The sequence below is a fragment of the Lissotriton helveticus genome, chromosome 9 (genome assembly GCF_964261635.1).
Source record: "Lissotriton helveticus chromosome 9, aLisHel1.1, whole genome shotgun sequence".
NCBI lineage: Eukaryota > Metazoa > Chordata > Amphibia > Caudata > Salamandridae > Lissotriton > Lissotriton helveticus.
The window spans coordinates 995093500-995120097 of record NC_136070.1 but is presented as its reverse complement, the minus strand read 5'-3'; the positions used below and the strand labels follow the sequence as shown (position 1 = coordinate 995120097).

Here is a 26598-nt window from a genome sequence, read left to right as displayed (position 1 = left end):
CCGTAGGCTGTTGTTTGGAAAATGTATCGAAGTATGCTGATCATTTTTTGATGACTTTGTGAAAAATATCCAGTCTCACATTCAAGACACTGGAGACTTTCTGCAGATAATATATGATCTCCCATTGGAGGAAGATTATTTTCGAATAACAGTTGATATCACCTTATTATACAGAAGCATCCAACATAGTGATTGTATGAAAGCAGTGAGGCATTTTCTTGGTACTAGACTATTGCATTTATGGCAGAATACCAAAATGCTACTAGCAATGATAGAAATTTGCCGTATTAGTAACTTTTTCTATGTTCAAGGGTGAACTGTTTCAACAGACATGTGGCACTATGATGGGCACCTGCTTCTCCCCCAGCTATGCAAACTTGCATATGAGCTGGGGGGAGGAGCAGGTAATTGGTGCCGAGTACCTAGAAGAGCGGGAGGAACATGTTATTCACTGAATTCATTTTATAAACAATCTTTTTATTTTGTGGAAAAGCACAGAGAAGAGTGTCCGATAGTTGTTGCACAGAATAGAAGTTAGCAATCTTAATTTACAATTTACTAGCACAGTGAGTAGGACAGAGGTGGCAGAGGGAACCGGTTGCAAACAAAACTTTCAGGAAACCAACAGCTGGGAATATGTTGTCACACTCGACTAGTTTCCATCCATGTAACTTAGCTGAAAGTATCCCATATGGGGAATGCCTACGAGTCAGATGAAATTGCAGCTACAAGGTAGAAGAAGTGAAGGCAGTTAATGACATGAGAAAAAGATTCAAAGCTATGGGTTACACAGAAGACTGCATTCAGATCTCCATCTTGAAAGCTATGCCTAAATCCAGAGAACAAGTTTTATTTAAAAGTAACTATAAAGTGAAACATAAGAGCTTTGACTCCCACTTTAGGCTCATTATCACCTATAATACACAAGAGAAAGCAATACAAGCCAGTATGCATAAGTATTGGCACCTGATCAGGAATGATCCAATACTGAGTCCTGTAGCCTCACGTTGGCAGCATATTACTTTCAGGCGGGCTAGATCAATGAGACAAGATCTGGTGAGTAGTAGTCCGGAAAACAGAGCATGAAATGAAATTAAATACCTGCATTTGTAAAGTGGACAGCTACCTCCGGAGAGGTGTCCCAGCGCTGGGGGCAGTCGGGAAGATGAGCTATTGCACAGAGTAACATGGTGCTGGGTTAATGTGCCGCCGGCGATCGAACTGTGAACCCGTGGTCCTGAGTCAGGAACCCTGGCCGCTGCGCCACACCTCTTCCAGAGGTCAAAACTATATGGCTGACTAATAAAAAAGGGCTTTTAAAAATATGGGAGATGTAAAGGTTGTCAACATGGTGAAAATACAACATAATATATCTCACCACTCAACAACTCACACATAGGACATTATAACTGTAATACTGAGTATGCTGTGTACCTGATGAGATGCCCATGCCATTTAGTATAAATAGGTAGCACGATTCTACCAATGCACAAGAGTTTCCTTCAACATCTTAGGGCTATTAAAAATCATGATCCGGGCTTCCCAGTAGCGAGACATTTTGAGGAACACCATAATGGTGACATGAAGGGCCTAACCTACTTTGTGATGGATGCTGTTCAATGAAAATTGTGAGGAGGATATAGAGAAAGGAGGTTAAGGGAACTGGAGTCAAGATATATAATTGAAGTGAATACTAAGACCCCATGGGGCCTTAACATTGAAGAGGATTTGTATACGAATCTGTGAAGAAATATGAGCATTATAAGATTGAGTAAGCACTGAAATCCAGTGAAAGGGCTGCCATCCTGCTAATGGTAGAGTTGATTTTTAAGTAATTGTATTGTAATGTTTATAGGTAGGGTTAAGTTGAACACTAATACAAAGATGAAATGGCAAACAGTAATAGCAATGCACTTTACAGGTGATGTTTTAGAAGGGAATGTTTGTGGAGTCTAAGTTATGTGCAATAGAGCTGTTAGCTGGCAATCATTTAAGCACAGTAACTGTTCCCCACTTGGACTTAACGGCTTGGAAGGAAACGTGATTGAAAACAAGTGGGTTTTTTAAGTGAAAGAATACAGTATATGTACAGAAACTGAAAGTCTCAAGGTGTATGTTTTATATAGTGAGGTTTTTTTATATATTAAATATTAAAATTGGTATATGGTAATTTTAGCACCTTAAATTAAGAACCATCAAATGTTATAAAATCAGTGTATTCATACAAAATGATTTTTACAAAGAGTTTGTATTTATTCATATTTATATTAAGATATGTTCACATCCATTGAATTGTACATTAACTAAATCAATTGCTAGCTATAAACAAAAACACAAACAAGGAAGGCTAGTGCCAACATGTGGTGAGTCTGTTTACAGTGTCTATGGCATTACGTCAGAGAACGTGTATACATAAATATGCAAGGCTGAGTATCAGTAGAAATACGTTAAAAAATGATGAATGATGTAAGTTGAAATAAAGAATACTTCAACAAAAGGTCACCCGCTGTAGGAAAGTAGGATATGCTTCTTTTTGCACTTTTTGCTTGATGTGAGTCTGTTTTTGGCAAGTCTGACTGGGATCCTGCTAATCGGGACCCCAGTCTATCTGCTTTCTCCCTACACTGTTGTGTTTAGTACCTAGGTACATCCCAGATTGGATACTGGGGTACCCTTGTCAGTCCCTAGTGTATAGTACCCATGTACCCAGGGCATAGGTACCCCAGAGGTCTCCCATGGGCAGTCAGTGAAGCAGCTACATACTATATAGAGGGGCATCGTGTGATCGCACAATGACCATCTCGAAAACGGCTGCAATGAATTCTATCATGTTTGGTTTCACACATGGTGGTATCACAGTAAACGGTGTGGGAAGTATGATTCCAAGCACTGAAAGAGCCCTCCGTTAGGCTGTCGGTGTTCCTGGTACCAACCTTCTAGTCCCAGACAGCACATAATGGTTGCTGACCACCAGAGCCGCATGTCTGCCCTCTTGCTGCGAGGCAAAGCTCGAGCAGGGGAGGGCAGAATAATAGGCCTCCTGTTTCAGGGAGGTGTGACCACCTCCCAGACAGGATTTAGTGTATTAGGGCTGGGTGGGTACGCTTGCCAGCGATTGAAAGTCTGCATGAGGGCCACATTTGTTGTCTCTCTGCATAGTCCACTTCAAACAAGTCCTAGGAGCCGTTAGCTCCCGCTCTGGTGCGAAACTGGACAAAGGACATGGGGAGTAACCCCCCCTCTGCCCAGACCCTCACTTGGGAGGGTCCCCTGAATATTCTCAACCCTTTTCCTAGGGTACTTAAGGGCTTACATGGGTGTAGGTCTCTAGATTCATCATGAGATAAGATTCAGAACTGAAACCACTGCATTTCTTCCGTCTGGGCACTCTAGATTTCGTTTGGGCCTGACTTTGTCTCCCTTCCTGTCTGCTGCATCGTCTGTGCCTGTGCTTCATACAGGAACCTTCCAACACCTGTAAAGCACCACGGACAACCAAAGTAATCTCCTTTGGATTGAAGGAGTCTCTCCCCTACATGCGTAGGCACCTCAACACTGCTGACTGGTCTGCTGATACTGAGCTCCTGTGGACTCCGAAGAGTTCAACAACACAGGTGGTGATTTTCTACGTCTTCTGAGGCCCAAGCTTCCCTCTCTTCAAGTCTGAGTTCAGAATCTCTTGTGGGGGCTGCATTAACCGAACCCCTGTACACTGCGTACTTTTGCAAGTGCATATGCGTGTTGGTAACCCTGCGACAAGTGCATTTGGATCCAGTACCCCCAACCTCCGGTAACTTCTTCCACCAAGATCTTCAGCCTCACAGCCTGGTGGGCACGGTGGCCTGCTCCTTTTGGTGAGCTGCTCGAGGTCCTCTTGTTACATATTTGGCCAGACCCTTCACTAACCCCTCCATGCGGCCAACCCCCACTGTGAATGGCCTTTAGCCATGCAAGGGGTGTGGTTGGTTGCAGGCCCTACACCTAACCACCCACTGGCAGCCACCCCCAACCATGCAAGACTTTTGGCTCTATGCAGCATGGGTTAGCCACAGAGTCATCTGCACGTACCAAGCCAATCCACTACAAACAGCCCTTTGTTTAAAAAAAATGTTTCCGATCCTGTGAGACTCTCGTGGGAGCCAGCCCAAGCTCTCCCATGAGAGTCTTGGTGAAGGCAGGCGAGTCCCACTGGCTCCCGTAAGAGTCATGCTGGATGGAGGCAACCCAAAACAACATTTTTATTTTTACTTTTGGCCCAGGTTGGTCCTTTTAGGACACCCCCACAAGGTTCAGGGAGTGTGGGTACTACCACCATGCCCCCTTATAACTTTAGATTTCAATTTTCAGGACACAGTGACCTGATCTTGTCCAGATATAGATACATTTTGAACCTTGATTTCTCAAAAACAACTGAACAGATTCACGCTAAATCACATAAAGCACACTTTGTGGGTAAAGATCTAGTTTTCTGACAAATTTGATGTAATTCAGTTCAGCTGTTTGGGCTGCAACGCTGTTCAAAAAATCTCTATAGAAATCGCATGTGGAAATTTCTTTGTGGGTCCCGTCATTTATGTCGGCCCCCGCTTGACAGATCACCATGAAACTTTTAAAAAAGGATCTGAGGGGGGTGAAATTTTCTTTGTGAAAGTTTGGTGCAGATTCATCAACTGGCTCCAAAATTATTGACAAGCCAAAAAATGCTCTTCCTGCGGTAAGTAGGCCCTAACTATAACTGATACATACACACACACATATACATATGTGTGTGTATTAAAAATATACAGGGAAATTATGGGTTGCTTAGTTAGAATTAAAGAAGTTGGGGATTCAAAGGAATTGTTTATGAATTTAAGGAAACTTAAAATGGTAAGGACTTCACAAAATATTAACAGAAAAACAAATAATAAAAATAAGAAATAAATGTACATAACCCTATGGGTCCAAACTAAATGCGATCCGATGTGAAACATCCGAATTAAATGTATTCAAAATGAATGCATGGAATTAAACACATACAACTGTAGAGGGTACTTGAAATTACAGACCGTACTATTCGAGCACACACAGGGCAGAATCAGAGTGAATGCAGAGATCACCACCACAGCATTGGCTCTGGTGGCAACTATTAAAGTGTCTACTGCCGCCTAGAAACCAACTTCCGGGGTAGCACCCCGGAAGATGTTACTCCACCTGCCGCAGGCCGTCTGCGGTTCAGGTATTTGTCCACGGAGATTGCCCAATGCTTCTCTAGTTGCCAAAACGCCTCAACTCATGGTCCAAGATCCGCCCGTGGGAAGCCGGATCAGAGAGGCCCGGCGCTGGCACCAGCCTCAGAGAACCTCCGCGAGCCACGTCGCCAGCGAGATGACAGGGGACGCGGAGACGCAAAGCAGTTCTCATTATTCGCTGTCGCATCCGTGCCAAGTCACTGCTGTTCCTGCCTCCCCCCCTTTTGAGCGATAGCATCCACAGAGACTCCATGGCAGCCAGCTTTGGCGATAAGAGGCCGCTTCTTGCATCCTTAATGACAACCAAGCACCTCTTATCAGCATGAGAAGTGGCAGAAGGATTCCTACAAACCCGGCGCAGCTTGAGGGGGGGAGATGACACCGTTTCCTAAATAGCTCTCACTCCTGGTGTCGCGGGAGCCCTCGCTGCCTCCTCCTCCTCTGTCCCCGATCTATGCTGCCTGCATTTTGCAGATGCATCTTAAAGAGCAGCGGCGGGAGCTGGCTTTCCCGCCTTTTTTTACCCAGGGCCCAAGAGAGCAGAACCCAGGGCAGCGTTTTAATTGATTCTGTGAATCAACTTCCAAATCTGGCCCAGTTTTCTTCTGTACACACACAAATGCACACGCACGCGCAGAGCTGAAGAGCAGCCCTCGGTGTTTGCACAACTATCTCTGCAAAACAGCTGATTCTCTGCAAACAAGGCGCTTGCCAGATTTTCAGGTCCCCACGCGCCCTCCCTGTTGAGTGAGGAGGCTGCTGGGAATGTAAAGCACTGACGGAAATAATCTGTCAGGGGAAGTCAGTGAGGGGTGAGTGTGCTAAAGATGGAAGGTTGAAGCTTGCGGCCCGGCAAGAGGACAGGCCATCTTCTACACAAGGGAGACTATTCAATCCCGAACACCTCCTTCCTACTATCGCTTTAACTTGGTGGAACAGAGAACTCAATTGCAACTAGAGAACACCCCAGTCGCAGCCCTGGATTCTGGGCGTTGAGATGTTCACGTAGATGCTTCTGTGGACAGTCGACCACAGGAAGACTCCTGGGGCCATATTACAGATGCGGCTCATTTACCTGGAAAGCGCTGGGTGCATTTTTTTAAAAGGTGCACCTGGTGCATTCCAGGAAAATGCGCAGCATTATTGTGAATGCGCTGCCCCTAGGACAGCCTCGAATTCGCACTGCACCCAGGGCAACGCATTCATGTGAAAGCGGAGCGGCTGCTTTGAAGGCGTTCCATGTTTTCACAGTGCAGGCAGCTAACCACCTGCACTTTTAACCTCATCGCTGCGGCGCGAATTCCGCTGCAGTGCTGAACATTCCGATCGCGGGCGTGGTCATGACGGCTCCCGGTCGTCATCAGCACACACCCACCGTGACTCATGACGGCCGGGAGCCGTCATGAGCATGGAAGAGGTTAAAGGGGATTAGAGATCCTCTTGTAGGAGGGTGCAGTCAGTGACTGCACGCACCTCCAAGGAGACGTCTGGGTGGTTCATAGGACCCTTTTTCCCCCTCCAGGGGGCTGCTCTCAATGGGTGCACTGTCAGTATGCCTCCTGAGAATTTCCATTCCTCTGCGCCTGAGTCTGTAATACGGCGCAGATGCATTGGCATTCCCTCATTTGCATGTGGCACACCCCTAAGCAAATGAAGGAACGCCCCCTGAATATAGCGCTGGGACTTTAGATGCGCCAGAGCCATCGGTATTACAGAAGGGGTTGCACAAGCATCTGCAGCCCTTCTGTAATACCAAAGTGCCCCGTGGCGTGCAAAGCAGGCGCAAACGCCTGTTGCGCCTCCACGGGGCACTTTGTTGATATGGCCTCCGTTTTAACTGACAGACCTATTGTATTCTGCCAGAGGAGTCTTCCTGCTGTTGACTTTCCACAGAAGTATCTTTGTGAACATATCAAAGCCCAAACTTTGGGGTTGCGCATCTGGTATTTTGTAATAGTCGCAGTTGAGGATTTGCAGACATATCACCCCAGGATAAACACCAATACACTCTCAATATCGGTGTCTTACCTGCAGTGATTGCCGTTTTTTGTTTACGAGGGTTCCCAACATGCCCCAGCTCCCCTCCTCAACTGGCCCACTAGCACTTTGCCACCTACAACTGTAGTGCTGTTTAATTAAGCAATTAAGTACTGTGGGGAAATGTCAGTCGGCATAATAAACACGATACAAAGTCTGCATACCATTTATTAAAAGTCTTTGTCACCTGGAGACACTTAAGGGCCATTCTTGATGGCACTTACAAGAGCCTCTCTTCCCAATGGGAAAATATATTAAATATAACAAATATGGAAAAATCGAGAAAGCAAGGCTCTTTTCTAATACTTTACTTAGATTCCTGTAATGCCTGGAACCTGTGACGTGGCTAGCCATGCAGTCACTGCATGAGAACACTCTCAGACAAGAATACACCTTCGAGCACAAATCTTAAAGAGAGTCTGCACCATAGGCTTCATGCCTGCAATGGCAGTGTAGTACAAAGAGAAGCCAAAATATCTGCAACAATCGACATACATAACTTTACAAAAAGTAACAAATAATAGCACAAAGTTGATTTAAATGGAGCTACAGTATATCACTGACAGTGCTGATTATATCATACGACAGAGAGTTAATAATATTATGAGCGGCAGCTCACATCTACAGGGAGGGAGAGCTGAGCACGTGCATGCGCAAAATAAAATACAAATTAATAAAAACGTACCTGAACGTGACGTCCTTGACTCCAGTCCTCTTCTCACCACCGGAACTGAATGCAGCAACTCCCTTGGCCAATCATGTTGCTGCTTTCATGCAGCATTGAGAGCAGCGCCCTGATTGGAGTGAGCGGCCTCACTCAGCGCCCCACGTGGAAGAGGTGTGGCGCCGCTGCTAGGGCGACTGACTCTGGAATCTGGGGATCACGGTTCGATCCCCTGCAGCGGATTAGCCCAGCACCATGTGACTCTGGGCAATAGCTTGCTTAATCTTCCCGACGACCCCCAGCGCCTAGAGACCCTTACGGGTGATTGTACGCGCTTTACAAATGTGGATTATTATTACAGCGGTCTGGAGGCCTGCATTTGCTCTAACGCAGCTGTCTTCAGACAGTTGGGTTAGAGATGTTTAAAGTGCGCTTGTGTGGCTGACCGTAACCAGACGGCCGGCCATAAAGACATGCGCAGTTTAAAGTGAATCAGACAGACCACTGTCCTCCCTGCTGCTGTCACTTAACAGCGGTCCCGCATCCATCCTGACACTTGGCTCGGGACGGGGATGAAAATGATATGGCAATAAATTACCATTTTATTTTGTCGGGGTTTGGGGGGTATTTTAAGTGGGGTGATGCTCCTCCACTCCAACGGAGGAGCCACCCCTGAATACTATTCCCTCTGACTGACTGAAGGGGTTGTGACATCATAGCAAGAGTGAATGTTTTGTTTAGCTTTTCCTTCTCGTACAGTAAAGGGAAGATTTTAACTTGAAACGTCTTCCTAAACCTGATTTGACAAAAAGGACTGGCTCTATTACACACAAAAAGCAATAGAAGAAATGCGAAAACACAGGTAAATTGATAGCATCATCTACCATTGGAAGCGATCAGAGACACACACGTATAGGTGAAAGAGAATCCACGTCACACAAGAGAACACTGCATGGGAAAACCAGAGAAACAGAGAAGGTAGAATAAGAGACTGAGGTAACATGGAACAGACAAATAGGCAGAAAAGGAACCACCACTGGTGCAAGTGAATGAGAGAACATAACTGGGAAGTTAAGGCAGGACCATGATCATATCCATGCAGAAAACAGAGCCCATCAGTCTGACGGCCCTATTGGATATAATGCAATTGTAATTCAGTTGAAGAGATATCTGTCACGTTTGTTGCAGAGTAACCACTCAGCCGAAATCTAAATAAAGCCTTAGGTTATAAGTCGTATAGTCGTTTCAGTGAATTGAACAATCTTGACTGAAAATGCAAGCTGCACACGATTTGCCTGACCTAACGTAACTATTATTTTACAGACCTTGGGCCCCAATATGAGTTACATAGAATTCAGAGGGTGCAAGGTCGCGCAGGAACAGAAAATGGGTCTGGCACCAAAATAAAAATGCCCCCCTTTCGCAAATCAGATAACTAAAAATGTGGCACATTTGCAAATCAGGGAAGTTTTGACCTTGTAAAGACAAGTTTTCATATGTTTTTTGAAAATATGGTTGAACGGATGCCCTTGTGTTGCAGGCAATGTTTGTGGTTATAGGAAAGAAAAAAAACAGCCTACCAGATCATAACACAGGCCCACAAACAGCCAAAAGGCAGGCCCACATAGTGACCTGTCAGACCAGCCCTTCATGCACCACCAGATTGCCCTTTAGGCCAACATGACCCTGAGGGGTGTGAAGTGGGGACACTGACTTAGAAATTTGTTGATATTGGAAACTCCACCCCTGCAGGAAATAAAGTCTCTGGGATGGGGATTAAGTTGTGGATCCAAGTAGTTGATTTTGGCAGGATGGGAACTGCACTTGCTGGAACTAAGCCAGGTATTTCTGCACTCTGAATTCGCCAAAGTGGTAGGTCTACCAGAATACCACTTCAGCTGACTCGTAATGGGGCCTTTGAAAAGTATTAACACCTTCCGTGGATATGATTTGAACACCACCTTAGCATGGGACATGGAGAGCATGCAAGGGGTGGACATTTTGGGAGGAAATTACCATCTCTAGTGCTTTCCTGGAGAGCAACTCTCTAAGAGGGTTGATGATGAGGACTGGAATGGAGGCAAAGTGGGCCATACCAACAAAGAAGTGGATTGCTCTCCTTTTGATAGCCTTTTGGATAAAGGTTCTGAAAACATAAGTCAGCAAGCAGGCCACTGGGAGTTCCTTGCTGTGGCATGGTTTCTTTGTTTTATTGCAGTTTTATATAGTGCAAACTTGACCCAACAGTATCGGAGCACTTTACATGAGCACTGGTTACATCTCCCAAGTACATATTAATGTTTTCAGGCACAGGGAGATTAAGTGATTTGCCTATAAACACAGGATACTGACAGGGCTGGACTGGCCGTAGCGTGCACTGGGCACTCTCCCTTTGGGCCGGAAGGGAGGGGGCTGGTTTGGGACTAGTGGGGGCTGATTTTGCTACAGTGGGCCAGGGTGCAGCAGTGCTGCAACATCGTCCCCCTGTACATAAACTAGCTGCAGTGTTTTCCACGCGCACCTCCTCCCCTCGCGGCCAGTCTGACTCAATTGCCAGGGCCGGTTTGCGTTCCCAGTTTGGCCCTGGATACTAAGCCAACGGAGAGACTCGAACCTGGTTCCCAGTTACAAAGTCAGCAGCTTTGGGCGTAATGCTTCATCCTCTCCAATGTTCTAATTTCTAGCAAGAAAGCAGGGTCCCTTATCATAAAAGGCATGGAGCTGATTCTATCATAAAGGATATGTTTGATGTTTCCTTTCTGACTGGCAGCCAGTAAAAGGCTCTGGGACTGGCGGCAAAAGAGGTGGTGGCCTTGAAGTGGCCACCCCTGTCAGCATAAGGGAGAAGACACCCACTGCCTTGTAAGTGGGCTGGAGGAAGATAAGCTGGCTCTCCAGGAGGGCTTTTGTTGGGGGCATTATTCAAGGGGAAGTGAAAAATCAAATTTACCACTACATGTCCCTAAAATAATTAACCTAGGCCATTCAGAAAAAATTAAATCAGTTTTGTGTTTTTTAATTTCTGTTCAAAAAGTTCAGTGTATGGATGCCCAGTCTACATTGCAAGTACACAACAAAGGCTTGCAAATGATGTCTGGGAATTCAAGAGCCATGCACCAACAGTTATCCAACTAATCATCCTATGATGAGCATAAAGATTCCATCGGTGCACTAGAAGGGGCCTGGGAGAAACTTTTATTATGCCAGAGTAATCTTGGTAATTTCACGTTGCTCTTGTGACGTGAAATGACAGAAAAAGATGTTATTACCCCCACTCATGCAATTTAGAGTAATGTGGGGGGAAAATGCTTCCCGGAAGAGTACAGGAACAGAGCATACGCGCTTGCTTGCTGCAGTGATTCATATTCTGCAACATTTAGCGCCAATTTCTTAGTGCAAAATGCATCCTCTGGTCCATGTTGGACTTGAGGGTTAACTTTGCACTACGGAAATAGTTCTAAATGCTGGTTTATGCTCCCTGTCTAATTCCACAGAATCTCGCGTCATTTTGCTGTAATTCATGCAATTACCATATTGCAAATTACACAATTTATGTCCACCCAACACAAGAACCAATGGAAGGTCCTACTGTACATGTTCAATGCTTGAAGAGGTTTGCCTCATCCTTAACAAAGGAAAGTTGACGCACTTGACATTCAAAATATGCCAATTAGGGGTGGGTGTACCCGGCATAATTATTCATAATGACCTCAAACGTATCTGTAATTATGCGTAATTGTGTCAGAAGCGTAATCCAGCATTCTTAGTGCAAAATACACCCTTGTGTCCAAAATAGTCCTGAGGGTGCATTTTACACTAGCAAAATAGAACTAAATGCTGCAGGACACAAACAGTATTAGGACACAGCCTCTCTTCTTTTAGTTGATTGTTCCCAAGTTCCTGCTGTAGGATTTTTGCCCTAAATGACTCTTAATTACTCACGCTGGAGTAATTGTGTACATTTGCATCACAAGAGTAAGGCTAATTACTGAAATTACTCTGTCATAATTAAAATTTCACCCAGGCCTAATGACAATCATTTCACCTAATGTAAATAGGGAACAGAGGTTATGACGGGGGGCACATCCATTGCTAGGAACTTCCCCATGGTTAAACGATGGGGACATTCACACAGGTGCATGCTGTGGACCTTGGATGCATAATTGGTCTCTGCACACTTCTGCACCACTTGCCTGACTGCGCACAGAACGGCTGCTGCTCCCTCCGTCTACCCTTATAGCTGTCCACCACCTGCTACTTATGCTTCCCTGCTTTAAGCTTTAGAGAATATTTGCCAATAGCGCCCTAACATCCGTTCTGTGCAGATGGTGAAACCCCGAAACCGGTCCTAGGATGCTGGTTTCCAATCCAGGGAGGACCTGGCCTGGCAGCTCCGGCTGGACTGCTCCCATGAGGCACAGGGTCAAGACTGATTTGCATATGGCTGGGTTCAAACTGGAATGGCATGTTGAGCAAACAAATGAAGCATTTAGGCCCAGATCTCTGTACTGGTGTGAATGTATGACATTGTTCTGCATTCTGTCCATCAATTGTTCTTTTTGTGTCAGTCAGAGCATGGGCACACAAGCCCAGGCAAATGAGACATCTTCACATACCAAGAGCATAAGCACAGGTGCACATACGAGTACAAGAGGTAGACTTGTAGGAAAAGCAACAGGCCTCCAAACCATTTTACAGCGAAAAAGAGCCTGGATCACAAGAAACAGAAACAAAGCACCAGCACTAACCCTTGTACAAAACAACAATCCAAGAATACTCTAACCCAGCCACTCCGTTCCTTCCAACACATCTCACACAATGTATTTATGGACCTGGTCAAAGCAAGCAGGCCTGCCAGCATCCCTTCCTACCCCTGTCCACCACAAACATTCAAGACAATTCTTTTAACAACCTCTGCTGCCACTCCAGTAAGAAGAATCAACAAATCCCTAACTACCGGAATATTTCCAGAAGAACTCAAAAAGTCATACAAATGCCCTTTACTGAAGACAACAAACTTGAACCTGCTGAACCCTGACAAATACAGACCCATTACAAATGGACCTTTCCAGGGCAAACAAAAGGGCAGCGTTCGCCCAGATGTCACAATTCATTGAAAAGAATAACATACTTTCAGACTTCCAAACAGAATTCTGTCTTGGAAGGGGCACTGAATCTGCCCTCCTTGCCACCTAGGATGACCTGAAGAATACAGTAGACCGCAACTGGGTTGCTGGGTTTCTCCTCTTGGACCGCTCGGCTGCCATTGACATGGTTGACCATGAGACTCTGAAACAAAGACTCTATGAAGCCGGCAGAGGGAACTGCTCTAGACTGGATTGCGTCCTACCTTCGAAACAGAACTAATGTCATCCTCACCCCACCTTTCTCGTCTAAACCGTACTCCACAAAAGCAGGGGGTCCCTCAAGGCTCTATTATCTCGCTCATGCTTTTCAACATCTATATGAAGTCATTACCGGAACTGATCAAACAATTTCACCTCACGTGCTATAACTATGCAGATGACACGCAAATACTCCTTCAACTGGAATGCCCCAAAGACATTGGAAAATCCCTCATTTTCAGTTGTCTCAGAGCCGTGGATCAGTGGATGACTTGGAGCCATCTCAAATTGAATTGAATCACGTGTGGCGATTATGACCGGCTTGCCGCCTGGCCTGATGAACTGGGATCACTGCCTAAAGTATCGAAGTAAGAAAGAAACCTGGGAATGACCATGGACTCCAAGGTGTCGATGAATGCCCAAGTGGACAAACTAGCAAGATCAATCTGTCACTATAAAAAGGATGCGACAAATTTTCCCTCATTTGGGATTGCCACACAAAATCCAAGCTACCATCTCCCTTGTTCTGTCCAAATTCACTTACACCAATAGCCTCTAACACAGATCACCTTTAACAACCATGAAAAGACTACAACCGATTCAGAACTCGGCTGCCAGACTATTCTTGCATATCAAACCGGACGACCACATCTCACCTGCCTTGAAAGCCCTTTATTGGTTACCGGTTGCCAGAAGATCCACGTTCAAGCTACTTTGTATCACCCATAAAGTAATACATGGAATGGGACCGCTCTTTATCAGGATTAAAATCACCAAACACATTCAGCAAAGGTACCTCCGCTCTAAAGGGGCATCTCCCCTCAAAATCCCAAGATACAAGAAAAAACCCATGGGCAGCACATGCTTCTCTGTTCAAACAGCCAAACTATGGAACTCTTTACCCCAACATAAGATCCACCGACAAGCACTTTATCTTAAGAAAACTACTCAAGAATTGGCTCTTCCCCACATAAGCACCACACGCATACAGGAATTTATAGCATATCCCTCTGTATATAAGCATTTAATATTTTCACTTTTGATATGTACCTATCTTTGTGTATTGCTTTGTATAAACAATCTTTGGTCTACATGTACTTGCTTTCATTGTGCAACTATGTACCTCCATTTACTTGGATCTGTGCCTGTTACTTTTCTTCTAAAAAGGCATATCCAATGCAATACCCTATTTTTCATCCTGTACCTCTATCAATATCTTTAATATACATATACTTACCTCCTTTATGCATCTATATACTTTCAATGTACTTATGGATCTAAATATTTATCACTTTCTTCTAATTTAGCATTTCCAATTCACTACCCTATTTCTCAGCCTATACTTCTCTCAATATAACTTCTAGCCCAACTTTCTGACTCATCTCAAACGTCTTTCTACTACTCTTTCCAATGCACTACCCTATCTCTCACCCTATACATCTATCAATATATCCTCTTCATCCACTCGCATTTATCCCAAACCCCATACACTACTATGATCCCCAAAATAACCCTTTCTAGACTCTCTCCCACTCTACCTCTCCTTGCATCATCTGACACCTCTTTTACTATACTGATTCCAAAAAACAAACCTTTCTAAACTCTTCCCTCTGACTCTTCCCCCCCAAAAACCCTTTTTACTCATCCAAAAGCCTCCTCCTACTGTTATGACCTAAAAAAAATCCTTCACTAGTCTATCCCTCCACTATCCTTTTCAATCAATAACAGACTAAAGTTACCTTCTCAAATTCCATATTCCACTATGCTAATTCACCACTAATCCTTTATGGGTTCCAGAGTAGCACGCTACTCGCTAATAAAGTGTTTCAACACCCCATCAGGGTTATAAGCGCTATATAAATGCATACAATTTTCTCTATTCTACCCCTCCACAACCCTTCTCAATAAAAATAATTGACTAACATATCCACCACTCAAATTAATTTCGTGTTTCACCATACTAATTCAACACTAATCCGTATGGGTTCCAGAGAAGTGTGCTACCCGCCCAAAAAGCGCTTCAAAACCCCATCAGAGGTAGCAAGCCCTATATACATACAAACCTCTTTCCCTCTTCCATCCCGTCACCTACCCTTCTCTATCTAAATGACTGAATAACATATCCAGCACTCAAATGACTTCACATTTCAGTAAACTAATTTTCAACACTAATCCTTTATGGGTTCCGGAGTAGTGTGCTCCGCTCCAGAAAAGTGCTTCAAACACCCATCAGGGGTAACAGGTGCTATATGAATGCAAACCTTTCTTCCCCTTCCATCACTCTGCTATCCTTCTCACTCCAAATAACTGACTAATATCCACCACTCAAATTACTTTCATATTTCACCATGTTAATTCACCACTAATCCTTTATGGGTTTCCGGAGTAGCGTGCTTCAACGCCCCATCAGGGGTAACCAGCGCTATATAAATACAAACCTTTTTTCCTCTTCTATCCTTCTAGCTATCCTTCTGAATCCAAATAATTGACTAACCTATCCACCTCTTAAAATGTACTTGCGTGTTTCACTATACTAATTCAACACTAATCCTCTATGAATCCCGGAATAGCGTGCTACTCGCCGAAAAAGCGCTTTCTTCAGGGGTAGTAAGCGCTATACAAATGTCATTACAATACAATACAATAACATGTGAATTTGTAAAGCGCACTTTCACCCGTAGATATCTTGGCACTGAATAACAGATGTTTCTTGTTACCCAACTCAATTGGTACTCATTTTATCAATCTCAGGTGGATGAAAGGCTGAGTGGACCTGCCGGGATTTGAACCCGTGAACATGAGGTCCCAGCAGTGGACGCATCACTGAGCCACCAGACCAGGCTTAGCACGACTTAGCACAAAATAAGAAACTAATATACATTAAAAACAGGCAGTGGGGAAGGTAAAATTAGGCACAAAGACAGTCCACAGACAAAAACACAATGCACTTGGACACAAATTCAGGCGAAAAGAAACCAATTAGACAGAGTGCGCCAGGAGCAAAGGCATACACAATCGCTGACAACAGGAGCAGAGCAGAATGCACCGCCAGTCATAAAATGAACAACTGCACGCTGACAACAAAGAGCGCCGGGACGACACAAAGGCATAATAAAAACAGTCATGCAGTGACACCAATTAGCATGGTCACCGAAAGGCAGGAACAAAAAGAACCACTATTCTCAGGGAACAAAGAGCAGGAGCATAAATAAACACGTGCGGAACAAGAGGCATCACAATCCGCAATCGAGGACAGGCACTAAAAAGGGCCACAGTTGTAACCAGAACAGATAAGAGGAGACAAACATCAAACTGTCGTATACACAGCATAGTTAAACAGTACAACATCATACCTGCCAACTTGAAGAACAATCTCACCGTGTGAGGAGGGGGCGGGGCCTCGTGCCCAGATGTAGTAGAGGCACTTTTTAACCCCACCCTGCCCCCAAGCCCCCTCCCCGCCAAAAAACTTACTGAGGCTGGTGCGGATGTTCTTGGGTGTTTTGACACCCCTTGGCCGCGGTGGTAATTCTGCCGCGGCACTGGGGGGGAGGGGCGCACTGCGCCGACATGCTGGTGACGGAACCACTCCGTCACCAGCCACGGGTGGGCTGTGCTAATGACCGAGTGGTTCCGTCACGGCCCCGCCCGCCTAATAGAACGCGCCGCGCAGGCGCGGCAGCCGGGCCGTGACGGAACCACTCCGTCATTAGCACAGCCCACCCGTGGCTGGTGACGGAGTGGTTCCGTCACCAGCATAGAAGGGGTTAATGGACGTTGGCAGTTCAAAGAATCGGAAAACCAGTATTTATAGTGGTTTTTCAGCTCGTTTTCCATGCCACTGTGTGATATGGCTCATCATCAGAGACCGTGTGATGGTAGCCGATATTGTATGTCACACTGTGTCACCGTGTGAGCTGGCACGTATGCAACATACACAAAGCTATACAATGTACAGTAAATACAGTATAGCAAGCACGCAAATTATTAAAACTCTCAGGCCACCTAGCGTGCACATAAAATGAAAGGCACGAAAAATCCACAGGAAATAGACTAAAACTGGAATTGTAATGCATGGCAAACAAAAGCAATACAAGCAAAAGGGCGGCATGCAAAAATTAATCTCAAAGGAAATCATGGTTAACACATAGCTGGTAGTTGTGAAGGTGCTTCCTCGAAGTCAGTGGCAGATGTACAGCTTCTGAGACTCCAAGCCCTACAGAGTGAATTGAGATACTCCTGGAATTCTCCAAGCCATGGTATGGAGAGTTGCACCCAAGGAAGGCGCGGAGTAGAGATTTTGTGGTGAGTGGCGCCCATATGAAATTTCCCCATCAAAAGGAGAAGATCCTAGCAGTGTGTATGTGTCAAGTAGACAAGCAACAGTATTGCATGTTCAAAGTGTCAATCCTGCTTTGAACCACAGACTTTGTGTTGTGTGGCAGATGTAATCAGAATGATGATAGTGGGTCGCCCCTCTTATGTTATTGAATGACAGGTGGCACTTGGTTTTTACCAATACCTTCAAACTTGAGTGACATTCAGTGTTCTTCAAAGCAACTCAGAACAAACATGACCACAGTAAGATGGCAGAGTAAAGGAAGGCAAAAGTTAACTGCTGAGGAGTGGAACGGACACGTTGGTCTTATGTAGTTAATGCACAACGCAATACATTGACTCCGAAAGCGATTGTATGGCTGGGAACGACTTACCCCTTTCAGCTTGTGCGGGTCGCTGAAAATCTTCATCACACCCTCAATCTCCTGCTCCAGTTGTCTGGCCCAGAACTGCATCCTACAAAAGAGAAACCAGATAAGAAAGTCTGTAATTGACCACAACAGACAGAAAGTAAAGAGTGAAACATACAAAAAGTGCAGCAGAGATCTAGCCACTGACACATGGTAATAGGAGACCAAAGCTTGGATACTGAACACTCTACATAGGAAAGAAAGAAAGAGTGAGACATCAGTGGAAATAGAGACAGATGCAAATGTATAATGAGTGACACTAGAATGGAACTAGGACGGTGAAAGCCTGGGGCCTATCACTGCTGCGAAGAAAGAGACAAAACTGGAGTTAAATAACCAGCGACAGCAGAAACAGATCAGCATAAAAGACAGCCGGAAATCTCTAGAGTCAGGGACATAGCACAGTCAAAAAAGCATTGGCAATGCATCGGTTTTGCCTATACAATGAATAAAGAGCTGTTTTCATTATTCATCGTCCGGGAGAAAGAAAGAGCCCCTTATGGATAACATGGAGTGGAGAGGATGAGGCGCAGTGGCCAGAGCTGATGACTGAGAGCTGAGGATCCCGGTTTGAGTCTCGGTGGCACTGCGCAACATCCTGTGATTCTATGCAAATCACTCAAACTCTGCGGGTGATCACTTGTAGTATAAATATGCTGCAATAGTAAAAGGCAAACTGTATGAAAATATAGTTCTACCAAAGTGGATGTTAACAGTATTTCAGCAGAGGGAAACTAATAAGAGAAGCAGTTGAGGAACAAGCATTGGTAAATACAGGAAAATATGCTCGAGCCAATAGAAATGGAGGAAAGGTAAGTGTAATGCACAGGAAGCAATGAGAAGCCAGGAAAGAGAGGAGGCGGGATGTAAGTCCCTTTTAAGTTTCTATTAAAAATAATAGATTTCTCAAGCACAGTGCAAGTGCTGTGCACGCAAAACCCAATAAGCGGAGAGAGAGAGCTACAGATAGCAAAATCTCAAAACTCATCATCTACCAAATATTATAAAATGTTAATATCAAGCAGATATTAAACAACCTAACAGCGCCAGTGACACAAATACAACTCCTATCAAAACCAATAACACAATTCAAAAAGCCAAAGCTAACAATTACCTTAAAATAGAGAAACAAATCTACTGCGCACTGGCAAATTCGAATTGTGAGAGCATAGACAACACAACAAAAAACGACTAGATGCCAATGTGTATCATACTGACAGCACTTAACTAAACCAACAACTTGCTCCAGCTCCATAATCACCAAACTGCATCTCGACTACTAAAATACACTCTTATACTAAGTGAAACAAATATCCATTAACCACTGACAAAACATTGCTACATTCAACTGCATATCAGCCTTTGGCGAACAAGCTCTCCATTGGGTACGATAAAGATACCACCACCCTACATCCACGAGAGGTAGGTCTTCTCCAGAAACAACTATGTTGGTTGGCTTCAGCTCCATAGTTGGGTTAATACAATGCATTATCTCTCCTTGTTAGTAAATAAATTTTTTTTTTTAAATAAATATTTTTTTTAAAATAAATAAAAGCCTTTATTAAACACTGAAAGCATTTGTGCAACTGGGCTGGAAAGGTGGAAACAGAAGAATTAAACCTTTTTAGATTTCTTCTAAAAAATACTTCAGTGAGACCAGTGCACAAGAGACCATTCATTGAGGAAATACTTGGTGGTACTGACAACCAATGCGGTTTACCGAACTGTGAGTGATAGGATCACCTTTCTTTAATCCTCGTATTAATCTCACAGCTGCACTTTGCGCTGCTAGGAGTTGAGCGTGCGAGTACTTAGGAAAGGTCCTATGGAGGGTATTGTTAAAATTCAGCCTTGCAAGCTCCAGGGATATAATCACAAGCTTATAGTCTTCTTTTGTTAAATGATGTGCAATTTGCTTTATCAGCCCAAGCTGAAAATCAGCAGATTTGATCATCCTGCCAATTGGGGTACCACCAGGAGCGTTTTACCTCATCTTACTTCCATGGTCAAATCCATTTACTGCAATCAATATGTAAACTAACATTGGTAGGTTCAGAAATTATAAAAGTATCAATGCCTTTGTCAAATGTAGTGTAGGTGGTACAAAATCCCACAGGCTCTCAACAACAGGTAGACAAGATACCCATTTACGTGACTGCTAGGGCAGATTAGGGAAGTCCTCTACATAGGGGTGATTATATGGAGAAAATCGAAATATGTAAATTGATGTAAATTGATACTTGTATAGCACACTACTCACCCGCAAGGGTCTCAAGGCGCTTGTACGAATACCGCTGTGGAACCCATCCTGGCTTTCCCTGTGGGGTGTCCACTCCTGAGCACCCCCAAGGTGGAGGCCAGGCATCCTTAGCGTTGTGGGGGTCGTTGTGGAGATTAAGCAAGCTATTGCCCAGAGTTGCAGAGTGGGACTGTATGATTGGAATAGGCACCGAGGCGAGAACTATCAGGTCCATGGAATTTTGAGCCCAAGACCCGCCGAGGCGGGGAATTGAACCCTGGTCCCAGGCTAGACCTCTGCATAAGGGTCTGCCGCTCTAACCATTGAGCCACACTTCTCCACATAGAAACCTTCAACTCAAATTAAAGATTTAACTGTCCATAGACATTCCAAGCAGTAGCCTGAGAGCAGTAGCTCAGTGCACAGCACTAAATATATACGTAAATAGTGATGTAAAAGGTTTCTAACTCCCGATACTTAAGGAGACCCACCCTAGTAGACTCTCAAACTCTAACCAGAGCACAAAGGTTCTCCAGGGTCCTGTTGCCTCCTTCAAACTCTAGTCAGACCATAAGGTCTCCCCAGGACCCTTTTGTCCTCTCAAACTCTAACCAGATCACAGTTTCTCCAGGGCCCAGTTTGCCTCTCCTAGACTCTAGTAAGACCACAAAGTCTCTCCAGTGCCCATTTGTCCAACTATGATATATTGTGGAAAGTCCTGGCACAACATAGTATTAGCCAAACAGACCTCAACCGTGAGAAGTGCAAAACTATATAGAAAACCAGGGGTTCCTAAGGTTTTATTTATGATGCCTATGTAATGGTTGATACATATTCCTCCAGACTGAATGCAAACCTGAACTATTTTTTTTTTTAAGTGTAAATACAATTTTGTGAACAATGATAAAAAGGGGGACAACTACAAACTGGTGCATATGTTATCAGATATATAGCTATTGTAGCTAATTCAGTAGCGAAGACTTTCAGCTCAGTGCAAAAGAGAGCGTATAACTACATTGGCAATTGATATACCTAATCTGAAACAAAAATAAATGCCACGCTCCTGCTTAGGCTTTGTGTAATAATTCTAGGTTTAGTCTTAGAATATGACATGGTTGACATTTCGACCTTATTGCTTCCCTCAATGGGTTTCATCAGGACAAAAACAATCGAACTACTCTGCAACAATAACTGCTCCGTGTGTCCAGGGATAGTGAAAAAAGTTCCTTTTGACTCAACAATTTTTGTCAGTGAGCTAGTAAGAAGTACAGGGCGAGGCAGAGACAACATCCCAGTGAACCACATTTTTGGAACCATGCTTGAAATAGGGGATACACCTTTAAAGACCCAAACAGGTTTGCATTTACTACGATACATCAGGGAAAACTGAGTGCTGGGATGTGAGGCATTGTGTGCCCACACTCCTCCTGTTTGAAAAGGCTTCTTCCTCGAGCTAATGAGCTGATGAGCTCTGGTTGATGCACCTGTGCCCAGCGAGTGGTAAAGAGACCTGAGAAGGCTTTGGGCAGCATTCCAGCACCCCAAAAAGAATGTGTTGCTCTCTACTGAAGAAGGACAACTATCCTGAAACACGTGTCTAGAGATACACAGCACTGGCTGCACCAACAAGGGTGAAAAACTAAATCCTGACCCGAAGTGAGTGTTATCATGCACTGAATTTACTATGATGCATTGGGTCAAACGGAGTGCTGGGATGTGAGGCAGTGTGTTCTCACACTCCTTAGGTTTGTAGTTTAGAACATTCCCAACATGACAATTGAAATATAGCCTAAGATAAATGTAAAAATGTGAAGAATGGCCATTAAAGTGTTATCGTTCCCAGTCCACGTCAAAGTGAAGCTTAACAGGGGGACACAGCTTTCATCTGTAATAAAGGTGCTTCAATGTCACTGTATATTAAACTAATAATAAAAGACTCTATTCATTCTCTTTTGTTTTGTTATTAACCCTTTCATTGCCAAGGTGTTTGAGTGGCTCTGCTAGGTCAATTTGAGAAAATGACTAAAAGTTCAACTCATGTTATGGGTTAGATAAACGGTTGTTATTGTTTCTCAATGGGAAAGAGGGCTGATCTGGAAAACCGGTTTGTGGAGCACTTGCAATGAGGACCCACATGGTTATCTGAAAAAACGAAATGGCTACCTGGTCACATAAGTGCAAATCATGTATGTTACACTAGTTAAAGTACCATGCCATTGATAAATCACACACTTAACCAATAAGAAGAATTGAAGGAAAACTCTATGCATGGAATGTCAAAAAGCAAACAAATTAGGTTGGCAAAGCATAAAGAAAAATATAATAGGAGGGCCTCTATGGTTGTTAAACAGGGCATGAGCCATCAGACCGGCTTCATTCAACCATAACCAAGAACTCTGGTGTATACATTGAAGTCAGATGATTGTCCATATAGTTTACCACCTTATCAAAGCTCTGATTCAACCTGTTCTCATTTCCACACCCCAGGCACCTCTGCTTCCTGGCGGCAAAGATCTAGCCAGCAGAAACAATAACATCTAATATGGATAAAGAGGCATATTTAAGGTTTCAGATAAAGCATACAACATGAAGACACAATCTGTTATTAAATCACAAACCTGCCTAGCATTCGGAAAAGCAAAGGCAATAATCACACTTAAAATACTAAGCAAAAAAGAGGAACCACTGCATCAAATATTAATTCCACCAAGGTGGAGGGGTGAAATACAGCAGACATGTCACTACTGTCTCCGTCTGCTTGCCAACATCTATCCAGCTTTAAAGTAATCCAGGCTGCCGCCACTTACCTAACCTCATGGTCTTGTGAGCTGCCAAACCTCCATTACCACCAGTGATGTGCTGGCCATTAATAAATGAGTGGAGAACAATTGAAAGCAGAGGCAGAATTGCCTCTGAAGTTTCCAGTCACTGGTGGGTGATGACACTTGGTGGTGTAAACCGCCACACCTTTGCTCTGCTCTGGAATGCATGATCTTACTTTCATCATCCAAGTTCCTTTTCAGTCCATGCCGTGCAGGAGTTGTTTTTGGCGTTCCCATTGAGATGCTCAATTTCAGGACACTGCTGTGGGAATGCCAAAAAAAGCCCGCCAGACACGAGACTCACTTGTAATCTGGCAGCTGGCCCAACCACGGTTTGGCAGTGCATGGCGGGGTGGACCCAGGCCGCACCACCAAACTTGTAATCAGGCCCTTATTGCTTACACCAGCCGCCATCAGCTATTCTTGCAATTCTTGTGTTCATCTAATTTCACTGGCCTCTCGTATGTTTGTAGGAATTGATGGGCTTTTGTGTGTGTGTAAGGCGATTTGTTTAATATGTATATCTGTGTTCCATCATGAAACTGCTGGTAACATATCTGCCCGGGCCCAGGGGCTTTTGGCAGCAGCTGTAGTAACAATCAGCTCATACGATTCCCTTTCCCTTACTTTGGCAGGCACTTTCAACTGTGGAACGACAAAGGGATTTTGCTGTGAGCAGCTGTAAGCTTTTTGCCCTGTGGAGATGAGATAATCGTGTAATTCATTCACATGCAGGGAGTGCCAGAGAGGGTTGTATGATTGAACCATGCATGCGGTACCCATGCTTGCCTTTACAACGTGCTGGTTACAGCCTGGGTACCATTACGTGTTACCTTTACCACGCAGGATGTTACAATAATTATGCCTTTACCAAGCAACCCCTTACAACAAATTTCGTTGTAAAGGCATAAATGGTAAAGGTATATGCGTGGTAAAGGTTTTTCATCCAAAACAAAAGCCACCTCTCCCCCAGCCCTGAACCCTAAAACGGTCTCTTGGCGCAACCCTCCCTGGCCACAGCCTTTAAAAAACCCAACCCAGCCATGAGTCCTAAACCCGACTCCAAAATAGCCCCACTTCACCTTGCACTTCTCAAACCCAATCCCGCATATGGCCGGCATCCACAAACATACTCCCGATCCCAATCCCGACCGTCGCCCTAAAACTGGCCACTGGCACAACCCCCCCTTTAAAAAACAGCATTGAGCCCTAAAGCAGAAGCCGGTACAGCACTATCCCTAAACCTCCCCGACCCAGCCCTGAGCGGTAAAACCTACTCTCAATACTAGCCCTGTGCCCTAAAACACCCTCATGTACATTACCTCATATCTATGGCAGGAAAAGGAGGGACAAGGCTGTACTAACATGCAGGTATTCTTTTTTATGCAGAAGCAGAAGTCTGATGTCTATCCCTTAGCCAGTTTCCTGCAGGTCACAGCTGAATGAGGTAAAGATGCGGATTGCCTTTACTACGCATATGCCTTTACCACCTCTGCCACGCATATGCCTTTACCGTTCATACCTTTACAATGTAATTTGTTGCAAAGGCATGTGTGGTAAAGGCCTAATTGTTGTAAAATCACACTTGGCAAAGGCTATGTGTGGTAACGGTAGTCGCATTGTAAGTGCTGCATTGTAAATGTATCGCGTAGTAACAGCTGCGTTGTATTGGCTGAGAGCTCCCACGTCTGCAGCGCCTATGGTGGTACTGATCACTTTCCAATGACAGTGAGGGCACTCAGTTCTAATCGCATTACAGCACAAATAAACACACAGACACTAGAGTTGAGGGAGCCGGGTGATAAAACCAACTCCTAGTAGTAGGAGGCATAAGAAAAAAAGGGGAGGCTTGTGCCTACAGAGATTTCTCAGTAACACATGGGGATCTGCCTTCTATTGAGAGGACTAGGGCATGTTTCAGTTTTTTAGGGCAATGAGCTAACTTTTGGAGAAGACAACACCAACCATTTGAGGACAAAGACACTCATTTTCTAAACTCTGAATATAAAAAGACAGAATTGTTATTGGAAGGCAGGGCACTCACTCTGCATAGGATTGTAAGGTGGATCACTCATCATAAGTGAGAATGTGATATCCCAGGAGGCAGGCAGGAGTGCCACCTGTCCTACATAGAGGACAGTGACATGAGTCAGACAGCCAACGGTGGAAGAGTATAAGAGCTCTCGGCCCTACAGAGCACAGAGGCACCAGAGGGAAGCAGGACTGCCCACTGTTCCACAGCAGAAACAGTGACATGAGTCACACAGGCAGCAGCGGGTGAAAAGGGAAGCCCCTGCCCCACAGAACACACAGCGAAAGGCAGAGGCGCAACTAGAGACAAATTTCGGGGGGGGGGGGGTAATTAAAATTTCAGGGGTGGGGGAGGATTAACTCTTCTAGCAATAGGCAGAGTGGAGATGCGGGGCTCTAAAAAGGGGTGAATAAACAAGAAAGCTTAGTCAACAAGTAAATGGTCTTTTAAAGTCCTGTGAAGTACTCGGGTATGGCTGCAGTAAGATGGACGCCAGACCAGCCAGTCCACAGCAGCTCAAAAACTGTCTGTGTGTGTGTTCCCGGGAAGCTGTCTCAGCCCGGACTGACACACATGACGGCAGGCGGGCAACTAGAGCCAAATTTCGGGGGGGGGGGTGAAAAATATTTCGGGAGGGGGTAATTCTTCCAACCACAGACAGAGTGGCTGTAAGAATGGGTGAACACACAACAAAAGCCTTATTTACAATTAATGGTCTTTTAAAGACCTGTTAAGTACTCGGGTGCGGCTGCAATTAGATGCTCGCCAGCCCGCGAAGACGTGTCAGCCCGGGCTGACACACACGAAGGGGAGGGCTGAAGCCCCGTGAGCCCAATGGGTGTTGCGCGCCTGCATGACGGGGGTGGCGAGGCCCTTTGAGCCTCCGGGGTGGTGAGGCCCTTTGAGCCCTATTGGTGTTGCAGGCCGAAAGAAGAGTAGTAGAAAAACTAGGTCCAGGAAGAGGTCCTTGTCCCATAGATCTAATGTAGGTTCTGTAGAAAAGTGGCTATGAAGGAGACCCCAGTCCCTGTACTCACTGAATCCAGTGTCTTGAAGGAGTGTGGCTAGACGCAGAGCAGTACTCAACTGAGATTACCCGAGCATGCACTGAATATGCAGGGGGGTGAAAACGCGACCCTAGCCTGGCAAGGTGCACTGTCCCTCTGGTGATGGTGGGCTCCACCCCTCAGCGACCTCCCTAACAGGAAGGCGTTTGTGTGTATATAGCGGACAGGTTAAGTGACATGTGGAAATCTCTCATTCAGTTTCCAGTAGGGGCACCACTGTGCCTTACACTACCATGGCTGCACTAAAACAGTAAAGACGCCTACAACAGATTTCACAAATCCTCCAATAAAACAGGCACAGGAAATGTTATGCTTTTTATCAGAAACAAATGTCACACGTACTCTGGGGCTAAGGAGAGCAGACAGACTGGTCCATGTGACTTCAGCCACCCCTGTGTGTCGGGATAATGGCG

The 26598-nt window shown here is 44.8% G+C and overlaps 1 protein-coding gene across 1 annotated transcript in view; it reads right to left on the bottom strand.

Annotated features, from left to right (window-relative positions):
- CACNA2D2 (calcium voltage-gated channel auxiliary subunit alpha2delta 2) overlaps positions 1-26598 on the bottom strand; it is a 1696410-nt gene that overhangs the window by 1571854 nt on the left and 97958 nt on the right. Inside the window, exon 2 of the mRNA XM_078661304.1 lies at positions 17990-18071. Coding sequence (XP_078517430.1) covers positions 17990-18071 — 82 coding nt within the window. The remainder of the gene's footprint in view (positions 1-17989; positions 18072-26598) is intronic.